Source organism: Pteropus medius, unplaced genomic scaffold (genome assembly GCF_902729225.1).
Source record: "Pteropus medius unplaced genomic scaffold, Ma_sr-lr_union100, whole genome shotgun sequence".
NCBI lineage: Eukaryota > Metazoa > Chordata > Mammalia > Chiroptera > Pteropodidae > Pteropus > Pteropus medius.
Window position 1 is genome coordinate 24,560,897 of NW_024344240.1, and position 12,487 is coordinate 24,573,383.

Sequence of the window (12,487 nt, forward strand, 5' to 3'; positions counted from 1 at the left end):
CACGTGATGTTAAATGAATGCTGGTAGCAAGCTGCACTTTTTTTTTCTAAACTGGAAAAAGATTAAAAGTTTTCTTCATGTAAGTTTTGCTCATTTCTTGTAATTTTATTCCAAAGAATTTCTATTAGTTTGTTGCTACTGTAAATGGGACTTTTGGTAAATCTGATTGGATACTATTTGTATCTATGAAGGTTACTGATTTCTCAGGCTACCTTTTAATCCAGTTAAAGGCAGTCTTGTTTAGCCTACTAAAAGCAAAACAAAACATTTTTTTCATATAATTTTATTTGGTGGGAGGAACAGCAGTAAGTCTTTCTCAGTGATCACATTCCCACTGTGGAAATTAAGAATGTATCACAAGGGAAGACAATAACTCACCTTTGTGTATTCATCTTTGGCCTTGGTGAGCATTTGTAAGATATCTACTTCCTTGCCTTCTCCCGAATTGAGGATCGTTGGGGAGATTCCTGCTCCAGCTCCCTGATGGGCTTTCAACTGTTCATATTGAGTTAAGCTATAAAAGTAGAGGGGAAGATCCACACAAGAAAAACCGATTCAACACAAATGATTTTAAAACTATCCAAGTCTCACCCAGTTGTTTTTATCCTGTTATAATCATATTAGAAATAAGACTGCTTAAGAGTTAAAAGAAGAAAAATGAGATCTGAGGTCCTGAGTATACTGACTGGATATATGAATCTAGAATAGGAGTGGGCAACTCCAATCAACAAGGTCAAATCTGGCCCACCACCGGTTTTTGTTTATGTGTCATTTAGTGTGCTTTTGCACACTAATGGCAGAGTTGAGTAGTTGTGACAGAGGCCTGATGGCCTTTCAAAAAAAAATTTACTGTTTTTTTTCAGAATAAATTTGCCTACTCCTCTTTAGAACATTTGAAAGCACTCATTAATTGCTGAGGAACTCAATTTAGAGTTCTCAAACATTGGGCAAACTACAAATAAGAATTTTCTTCTTCATTCCAAAGTGCCTTGGAGTCAAAGCAAGGTTAATTCCAGCAACTCAAACCCTGTAGTTCTCTAGCAGTTTAGAAACACAGTGAAAGCTACATTCTAGAAGAAGGAGCATTAAAAAAACAGATCAATGCGGCATCTCTTCTGTTTTCCTGAAAACAATACAGAAGGGAGACCAGATTGCTCCTATATGCTGCTAGGTGATGCTGATAAAAATACTTTTTTGTGTGTGTGTGCTTTGACTTTCAGCTCAAATTCTTTTATATTGCCATGAAGTTTGTGGCCAAAGAAATCTGAGAATTTGAGAGATTTAATTCTGAGGAAGGGCTCAGAATCCACACAAATCAGCTGCTTGTTGCTGGTCAACAATCAATTTCCTGCCTCAGCCGTTACATAATTACTGCAGAATGCTAACCACTTTAACATGGCCTCTGGCTGAGCTATAGAAGGTATTTTTTAATCCATATGAAATATTGCTATCATTACCCATTACACAGTTTACAATAACATGAATGTTCTAGGAACTAGTTGTTATGGTGGTGAACAATCATCCTCTGCAACCTGAGCTATTTACCTAAAATTAGCTATCACAAGCTAGATTTTCAGAAGTCAATTATTTATAAAAAAGTGCTCCCACATTTCATTTTTTGGGGTCATTTTTTAGTTATTTTATTGCCTAGGATTTAAAATTGGAAAATAGTTCTTTTGCAGACAGAGCTGCTTTGTTAAATCGTGTGGGCAGCAGCCATGCTATGTGCTTTGCTAGTCCAGTCAACCCTGAGTACAGCACATGTGGGAAATTCATTTCATTCTGAGGCTCTAAACCATCCCTATAAACAGCAGGAAAATAACTGCCTCACAGCCAGCAGCCCTGGGGCTCAAGAACTGATCAGAGTTGATCAGTTACAGAGGAGGCAGCATGCTTACCTGGGCCTTCCTTTCAATGCAATCAGGGAAGCCAAGAGTGGGAAAGTCAGACAGTAATTTAAATTTCCCAAAATGCGGAATGGGACAAATCACAAGGTATCATGATATTAAAAGAAAAAGAGATTAATAACAGAGAGAGAGAGAGAGAGAGAGAGAGAGAGAAAGAGAGGAGACACTGTTTACTGATCGCTAAACTAATATTAAGTCAGATATTTCCAAAGAGATGGAAAATAAAGACTATCCTAAGTACTCAACAGTGTTTGAGATATGAGAAAATTCTGAGCTCCTACAACCATGGGTGTGTAGTTAAAGGAAAGCATTTAGGGTAAAAAGGGAATGAAAGATCTTAGAAAATCTGGAGCAGCCTTTTAGAAAGGCTCTGAATGTTCTTTTTATGAATAGGCATACTGATAACTTTTCAAAGAAAAAAATTGCTAATTTACAAATAAGATATTAAGAAAAACTGCCATCTGGAACAACTCATTTTAAGGTATTTTATATATGCAGAAAAAAATGGGGTGAACCTAGTGATAAATCTTACCTAGTGAAAATGTAAAAAGTTGTATTTATGTCTGTTTTTCACTTACAAAATAATAGTAAATGTTTTCCTAACCATTGCTATAAGAGAGGTAGTATGTTAAGATTATAGTGTAGTTACAAACACTTAGAAATACAAACAAAAGCACCACATCCTGAAAGAGTACTTAGCCTTTCAGCACTTACTTTTTCATAAGCTCTGCAATTCTTTGGCATTCTTCCTTATCATAAAACCAAATTCCATAAATGGACACTGAAAAAACACATCAAACAAATTATGAGCATCTTCAAAACTACAAAATGGAAAGAAATTCCTTTTCCATCTTGAAGGAAAATACACACTTACTGAATAAATGAAATCAATCATTGGAATTAAAGCTTGTAAATCTAGCACTGGAATTTTTTAAGCCCACAGAGAAATCTGTAGTGGTCTTGTGCATGCATACACGCACATACATCCTCCGATGAAGTATGCTGTCCTTAAAAATGCAGCACCTGAACATAATAGTCATTTGATAAATGCTTCTTAATGAATGGAGATGAAAAATGAAATATTTCTAAGCTGGTTTTGAAATGTAATGTTTCTATATTCCATTTGCACATTCTACACACATATTTCATCTTCTTTTTTTTTTTTTAAGTATTCAGAAACCTGCTACACAAATGAGGCTTAGAAATCTCTCTACCTTCTCCTTCTCCCAGGAATATTTTAACTGAGAAACTGGCATTGTAGGACATAAGTTAGGACAGGGTGAAGGAAAAAATAAAATTCAAAAATAATTCTCTGACTTCAAAATGTATATGCAGAAAATTTACAACTATTGAAAGCTTAGAAATGACTATGACTATCATTTAGTAATGAAAGAAAAATGTGGTATAATATAGCTGCTATTGATTCATTTAACAATTTTCAAATAAATTATATACTTTAGTATATGCCTATCTACATCATTTCTTCAGAAAAGGCTAAACAGTTCCAAAACACGTTTATAAATATCTAGTTGAGGATCTGGTAGTATTAATCATGTAAACAATGCAGTGGCTACATATACATTTAAAAAACCTTCTTAACTCAAAATAGATTAAGGACCTGAATATAAGACCTGAAACAAAAAATTGCATAGAAGAAAACATAGGAACTAAATTCAAGGACCTTAGGCTTAAAGAGGATTTTATGAATTTGACCTCAAAAGCAAGGGAAGTTAAAGCAAAATTAAATGAATGGGACTACATCAAACTAAAAAGCTTCTGCACAGCAAAAGAAATGGTCAACAAAGTAAAGAGACAACCATTCGAACGGGAAAATGTATTTGCAAGCAACATTTCCGATAAGGGCCTAATATCCAAAATATACAAAGAACTCATACAATTCAGTAACAACAAAAAAACAAATAACCCAATCAAAAAATGGACAGAGGACCTGAACAGACACTTCTCCCAAGAATACAAACAATGGCCAACAAATATATGAAAAGATGCTCATTGCTAGCTATTAGGAAAATGCAAATCGAAACCACTATGAGATACCATCTCACACCTGTTAGAATAGCTGTTATCAACAGGACAAGTAATAAGTGTTGGAGAGGATGTGGAGAAAAAGGAACCCTCATACACTGCTGGTGGAACACAAATTGGTACAGCCACTATGGAGGTTCCTCAAAAAACTAAGACTTGATCTACTACACATATTTGCACACCGATGTTCATAGTAGTATTATTCGCAGTGGCCAGGACATGGAAACAACTGAAATGTCTTATGATAGATGATTGTCTAAAGAAGCTATGGTACATATATACAGTGGAATATTACTCAGCCATAAGAAAAAGTGAAATACTGCCACTTGTGACAACATGGATGGACCTTGAGATAATCATGCTAAGTGAAATAAGCCAGACAGAAAAAGTTGAAAACCACATGATATCACTTATGTGTGAGATATAAACCTAAAAGCAACAAACAGGACAAACGGAGACTCATGGACATGAACAATAGCCTAGTGGTTACCAAAGGGTAGGGAGAAATGGGGAGAGGTGAGGTAGACATGGTAAAAAGGGTCATATATGTGGTGACAGAAAGAAATCTAACTATGGGAGGGGAACACACAATGCAATATATATATATGCCTTACTGTTAAATTATACACCTGAAACTTACTGAATTTCGTTAACCGATGTCACCATAAAATAAATAAATTAATTAATTTTTAAAAAAGATAAAAAATCTTCATTGAAAATAGCAGCAATGTTATGATAGGGTAATGAAAACCAACAAAACATATTTTTAAAAGGTAATTTAAACTTTCAAATCATTTAATTATATGAATATTATTTGTTCATTAAAACAGCTATGATATTTTAACTACAACTTTTTCCCCATTCTCCTGACCAATGTCTTGGTATGGAGTTTCTGCTTCTTGTCAGTAATGATTCAGATATCAAAAGGTACAGGAAATGTGTTTTTAGTGCTATTTTAAGCAGATATCTTAAAAAAAAAAACCCTATAAACCTGAATTAGTAACATGGCAATGGGATTTTAACTTTTTATATGATTGATATACCAGGAATCTTCATGTTGCCTACATACATGTGTGACGAGGGAAAAAGCAGAAAAACACAGCTTTTTCTTGAATGGGACCATTTTAGCCTCTTAGAAATACATACAGATATTCCCCTTTAATACAGAGACAATCTTTTGAAAAAGAACATCTGTGTTCTGAAGCCTATGTGCTGTGATAGCCTTTACGCCAAAAAGAAATTCTTTCATCTCAAGATCATTAAATGTATATCTTGAAATTTTTTATTCAAGATTGTTTCCAGTCCATCAACATCAACGCCTACCCTGATTGCCTACACAGATGCCTACATACTGACCCACGTAGCTTCATGATCTTGTAACTAAATGTGAACTGGATTACTGACATTCAACTACTTAATAAGTCTGAATATGTTTATGTTTTGGTGGTTTTAACCTTAGTTACAAAACTAGGAACCTGTTCTACTTTTTGGTTACCCAGTCCTGTCCTTGGAGGTTGAGTCTTCCAAAACTATCAAAGGAGATAGGTGTTGGCATGGGAGGCAAACACAACATAACTGAAAATTCAAGGCCCACTGGAAGAGGAAAAACCAGCCATTTGTGTCTATTGGTAGAACATATTAGTAGAAATATTTTGAGTGTTACTCTTTTCGACGTTACACATTCGTGGCATTTGACATAAGGAGCTAGATTTTCATAAGGGTACGATGCCAAGGAAACTGTTGATACAAAAAGGAAAGCAGTTTGACAATGTCACTTCCACAGATAACTGAAATGCAGATTTAGGGAGGAAAAAAGCTACAAAAACGTCTTTCAGATGTCAAAGCAGAATGAAGGAAAGACTGCGTTTGTAAGTGATTATATAAGACATTTTGGAGATTTCTTTAGGGCCTGACCATTTATCTCTAAAGCAACATGGCCTCAAGATAAAAATGGATTGTTTTGAAACAGCTCTTTTCATTCCAGTTAATATTTAGTTTGAACATAAAATTTAAATAGCACGGGGGGAAAACAGATTTACCAACAGTCCTGGCTATTGAAAGGTAGCAGCAAGATAAAATGTACAACTGGGCCTAATTTTTTTCTCCTTAAAATAGTTTTGCAACTTGAACTGCATTCCATTGGAAAAGGGGCAATGAATTACATTAAAGTACACATTCTAACTGAAGTTTTTGTCTCTTAGGCCCAAGGTCCCCGACCCCTAGACAAACCTATCACTCTTCTACACAAGAGGGTATATCAGAGTAGGTCGTGGTGACATATAAAAACCAGAGATCATCATGCCTTAGGGAGGTGGTGAGCTGACAGACTGACAGAAACCATTACCCTCACATTTCAATCCCAGTTTTCCTGTAAAGCCACTGTGGGAGAGGCCCATCCTTATGCAGGCAGTGAGCTCAGGAGGGGAAAAAAAGACAAGTTTGAAAAGAACCAAGGAAGATGTGTTTTTTAGGATTCTAAAACTTAAAGTAATTACTGTAACCTAAATTTGCAGTGATATGATATGGCTGCATTAACTTGTACAGCACTGAGATGTTTCTGTGGGAATGGTTTCTAGGTTTTAAAAAATTACAAGGAGAAAAGCTCACGAGCAGGATATATACTTATTTTTAAAAACTGACTATTAGTTCAAATCAGGAAATTCACCATGCTTCGAGCCTTTGTTCAGCCTGCTATGCCTGCCTATCAGCCGCTCCCCAGTCACCCGTCTGCCGAAACAGAGGTGAAGTTTAAGGGCACTTTGGTGCATGAAGCTCAACTCAACTATTTCTACACACCTCCTGGAGGTAAGAAACCAAAAGTGGAGTAAAGAATAGGATGAACATGTTGAAATTTACTCTGAACTATTCTAATGACACCTAGAATGTGTGAGTCCCACACTATAAGGACTCATCTCTCGGCAGTCCTCTTTGCATTTAACACAGAATTTTTAACAGTACAGTTGTGAAGTTCTGCCTAAAACCGCACTGTCCTAGTTTATGTCATGATTTGGAAATTCTCAATTGAAAGAAGGCAGAGTTTGAGGCAATACTACCTTTAGATATCTACCAAAACATCAATCTTCTTTCCTTTTAATTCTGCAAGAAAGATTAAGGAAAGCAAAATTTTCATGTTAGATTTCTTGTCTGAGAAGGGAGAAGGCAAGCTGATTATATTTCACAATGATATTTTCTTCTTTTTTAATTTCTTCAGCAGAAAATCTGAAGCTGATAAAAGTTAAGAGGCTAGTTAAGAGATCATTAGAGGCAATATCAGATATCCTTAAACGCATTCATCTGAAACCCTTCGATTCTTATTAGCACGGCACATTAGTTCATTCTGGATGTTCTTTGGAGATTTGCCTCATCTAGTTTATGTTCCTAATAAATATTTCTATGCTTTCTTTTAAGATTTTATCATTTTTTCCATATTTTACCAAATACCTTTCAACTCCAAATCATGAATGGTAGCTTGCAATCTTTTAATAAGGATTCATATTTGTGCAACTTTAAATTATAAGACATATTTCCATATAGTTAGTAAGTAATTAATACATAATTACATAGGTAAAATGTAAATAGGCAGAATAAGGATATCGGATTGGTAGTGCTCTTCTCTCAGTCTAACAAGTCAGTATGCAGCAAAGAAGGCATTTAAATTCTCTCTTTTTACTCAGAAAGCTATGGAAAAGTGGCAGTGTAAATTACACAAATCTCTTCTGGGCACTTAAGAATAAACCAAAAATTTAAAAATTCCTTCAAACCTCATTCCTTTCATGAAGTCTTTCTCAAATGAGTGGAATAATAATCCCAATGTAAGGACCAAGAACATCTAACCACTTATTTTTGAGACTTCGTTCAAATACAATATTTTTTATTGTACCATTTATCTAGTTCAAGTTTTACAAATGTGATCACATTGATGATGGCTTGTTACTGGCATTTAGTAGAAGAACGCACACTCAGTTATTACTCTTCTAAAAGATCACAAGATTGTTAAAAAATTAGAAAGCGAGAACCATGACATTTTAGAGTTAGAAGTTAGCTAAGAAGAGTGCAGTTCAATAACCTATTTCATTAATGAGTAATGTGTGGTCTAACGAGGCTAAATAACTTTGCCAAGTCATTTTTCTTGGTTTAATTTGTTTTCTCTAAAATATGCCCCATCCCCAGCCTTACAAATGAAATTTTAAAAGTATTAAAATAATTTTTATGTTTGATTTGTAGGCTTGGTTACATGATGGGAATTAGTCTCTTTTAAACCAAAGTTCATGTGAACTCTCGAAAGGAAAATATGAAAGATGAAAGCAAGGGGGAGAGGGAGGAAAGAAACAAGAAAAGAATAATGGAATCGAGAATTTTAGTATTGGCTATATTTTTAGGGCAGTAAATGCTCGAGTGGCCATCATACCGCCCATATACTGGCACCCGCAGATGGAAAACATAGGCTGTGTTTGGCTAGTATATACTGACTCTGGACTTCAACCCCATTTGAAATGCTTTGCACTAAAAATGCTTTATTTTACCACGTTCTTTAATGCCTTCAAAGTAATGTTCTTTCATTCACCTCTGTCTTAGCTTTACTGACCAAACATGGTCACAATCTTGTAAAACAAAATCTTTGCTGGCCACTGAGAGTCTACAGAACACTGTTATCTTTGGCCCCTGGTCTGGTTCTTTTCATATGACATAGTTTTACTGCACCTCACAAATCAGAAGTCCCATGATCTTGAAATATTAGAAGGTTCACAGTAGATGAGAAGCAGTTTCTATTTTATGGATGACTAATGCTTATGAACATTTTGGGGGAACCAGTAGAAAACCTAAAAAATACTGTGAAGTAAAAACAACCTTTTCGTTTCTAAATAAATTAACCTTATTAGAAAGCTAATGTCATAAAAACAACAAAAAAACCCCTCTCAACTAAAGCATTATAGTAATTTGGATTAAATTAATATGTACCTCCAACTATAAATGAGAATTTATTATCTTCAAAGAAAAAATTAGATTTATCTTTTAAAAAGTTTTCATTTATAAAAAGTGCATGTTACGTCAATAGACCTTGGGAATCTCGAGGTCAGCTACTACCCTCAGGTTCATGAAAGGTCAGATGGAATCTTCCTCATTATATACTAACTTCCTATTTTTATTTATTTCATGGAAAAATTCCTTTAACCTATGAGATTTAACAATAATTAAACATTTTTAAAACTTAGGAAGCTGAAAAAGCCATTGGTAACAATAAATATAAATAGGAACAACTTATTCTGTTTTGTTGGCCATTTAAATTTATATTTCCATTTTGTTCATAATCTTGCTGATTAATTTAAAAATCTCCTAGGCCACAAATAACAACATGGGTTCCCTCTCTGTGTCTTCACCCTCTCTGAGCTCTTACTCAGCTTTACAAACTCAGACTTTTTCATTCCTCCAGGGATAAATAGTCTTGACACTTTCTTTGCTCTCAGTTTTTTGTATATTCTTTAACTTAAAAAAAATAAAACACATGTTATAATTAAATATTTACACAACTGTTCCTTCTGCCCAACTATGAGCTCCTGGAAGATAGGATTTTGTTAATATGCCCAGCATAGTGACTAGCATGTGGCAGACATTCAACAAATTAGCTGAACTGAAATGAAATCTAAGACTTCAAGATCTTATGCCATCAATATTCCTTATAATTGCTTATATTAATAGTTATTACTGTTGAGGCTTAATTGAACATCACAGACAAACTATATTAGGTCCTCTGTATTGACTAATCACACCTCCTACCTACCAGGGATCACAGCATGGCTGCGGGGTGGATTCCCCTCACATTACCCTTTCTATTCTCCTTTTAACTTCACTCAGTTTATTTTGCTTCAAACATTTGACAATCTTGGGGATAAGTAGTGTTGATGGGATTTTGTCTTTAGGGTATGAGCTCCCTAGGATCGTATATTTCTATTAATCCAGCACTGTGTAGGCACTAATATACTAATTTTATGTGTATTTATTATACAATTTACCATATACCAATCTTCCTGATTGACAACCTGTTAGACACTGGCAACTAAGTGCTCAAAGAATGTAATTAATCTGTGAAATCACATGCATTTCTTTTCAGAGTATAACTAATAGTAATTTGATCTAGCAGAAGAAAATAAGATATTCATATTCTAGTCATGTCTGAAGCTTAAATATACAAGTACCTATATTATCTTAAAAATATAAGACATATATGCAATGTCAATTATTCCAGGACACACTGAAAATATATTGTCTTAAGTGAATCTCAGTGCAGCAAAATGAGTCTAGTCTCATAAAATTATAGTTTGTGAGAAATGTATATTTAAGCTAAACATAAAACAGTATTTCTAAATTTGTTCCAATGAAACACAGACCTCCTCATATTGGAATCAGGTTAATCAAGTGTTCAATAATTTTAGGAATAGCTTTGCTGAAAATACTCTAACTATAAATATATGCGATCATTGAAAAATTAATAAGATTTTACATAGCAGTGGTCTAACAAAAGGAGACTAACAAAATTTCTTGACTGAAAAAAAATGAGCCAGAGTTTCTGTACTTTTTTCATTTTGACCTTAATCTATAATTATGATTATAGTAGATATCACTTTTCCTAAAGCCCTTTATGTTATAGTTAAATCCCGTTTTGTTTCTACTATTAAGTAAGAGCTCTAAGGTTGTATGCAAGATAATTCTAACACTAGTTCTTGACTAAAGTTGTTTTCTTTCTCTAAAAACACCCAAAAGAACCTGAAAACGTTATATTTTTTCCTTCTGCGGATTAAGAAGTAAATTAACCCAATAGTTTCAAATTGATTATTTAAACTGTCTTCTAAGTGATTTTTGGGCAAAAGTCAGTAATATAAAAAAATACTCTAAAAGAACAGACATGAACACTAAGTGTAGCCAAAATGAGCACTTCCTATATGCAGAGCACTGTCTTAGGGTAGGAAAACTAAAAGATGCTTCACTCATTAATCATTTCAGGAAACTTTTCGGAATCCAGTTTTTCTCTGCCAAAATTTAGATTTCTACCATGCCAAACTGGACTCTCAAAAACAAAATATCAAATACAGTCCACCTCCAAGCCATAATATTATTTTTTATATTACTCTCACATAGTAGCTGTACTTCACCATACATGACTACCACATGGGTTCTTCCTCACCTAAGCACTTCTATTGTTAAGTTAAATAAGTTTAGAGATGCATATACCGTTTCCTACTAAACTCATGTGAAAGTCCTACCTACAATGAGGCCCCTAATCACAGTGATGGAAGTGTAGAGACTGTGTGAATTGGGTGGTCAGGGTGGAGAGAAGTATTGTTTATCCATATTCTGTGTGTGTTTACTTGAGTGTGTTTCCAGGAGCTATCGGGTATCACAACTCAACACATGAGAAAGCAAAGACATGAAACCCAGAGATACCACAGGGCTCAAAAGTGAAATTTTGCTTTACACGAGGCTTTTCAGAGCCTTCTTTAATTGAAAGAATGCCAGTTTCTTAGAAAAATAGTCTCCTTTAGAGTTTAGATCTCTTCCCTTCAGCATGAGCTAGGCACTGACAGAACAAAAAAAGTAATTCCAGGTTTAAAGTCAGAGTGACAAGTTTCATCACTCAAGTCACAGCAGACGTGTAACCTTTAATCATATATTAAAACAGCTTTCTGGGCAATGGTGTGTTTTAACAGATCAATTTTTCAGTTAGAATGGCAATGAAGGCTATACACACAGAACCACCACATTATAATATTTTAATTCAGTGGTCCTCTTTCTTTCTCACTAAGCAGCACAGACTTATGCTGGTTGAAAGAGTCCTTGGAAGTTATCTAGTGCAACCAACCACTCCTCTCACATACAGTAAGAGCCTCAAGATTGTACAAGTTACCTATTCCAATGAAACATGAAATGTCAGATTCCTTGTCTCCCATTTCATACTGCACATGATTTGAATGCGTTTACTTTCAGGATCTTACATCGTGAGTACAATGATATTCTATTGTTATTCCTGCAAATACTAAGATTCTGCCTAGTAAAAATGTCAAGTGTTTTTAGCCATATAATTACTTTAAAGACGTCTCTTGGCTCTGGAGGGCTTCAGGAGTTCAATAAAATCCCTAAAATTGTATGCAAAATGGTGTGTATATAAGCAAACAGATGTTTTTGGAGGTCAGAAAGTACAAAGCATAGAGACATGGAACAATGCCTGGCACATAGTAGGCAATCGAAAAACATTTGAGGGAGGCAGGCAGGCAGGCATGAAGGAAATTCATCAGATTCTCAAAGGGGTTCGAAACCCAAAGAATGTTGACAACTACTATTTGAGACTATCAATACACCAGTAAACATCTTAGGATGGAAAAATCAACTCTCAATTATTTGTGAGCAGGCAATATGGCTTTCATTTTCTCAGCAATAAATTTATACAAGGTTCGCTTTTAATCTTTCAAACTGCTTTTGTAATAATAGTCTGAACTGAGTCCAAGGTTAAGAGATACCTCCAGGTGTTAAAATTTGTTGAGTTA

General features: G+C 34.7%; 1 protein-coding gene across 2 annotated transcripts in view; it reads right to left on the minus strand.

The window, feature by feature from the left end:
• DCP1B (decapping mRNA 1B) overlaps positions 1-12,487 on the minus strand; it is a 57,375-nt gene that overhangs the window by 21,259 nt on the left and 23,629 nt on the right. For both annotated transcript variants that reach the window (XM_039869215.1, XM_039869214.1), the window contains 2 exons: positions 2,622-2,688; positions 379-514 (listed from right to left, as the gene is read on the minus strand). In XM_039869215.1, coding sequence (XP_039725149.1) covers positions 379-514; positions 2,622-2,688 — 203 coding nt within the window. The remainder of the gene's footprint in view (positions 1-378; positions 515-2,621; positions 2,689-12,487) is intronic.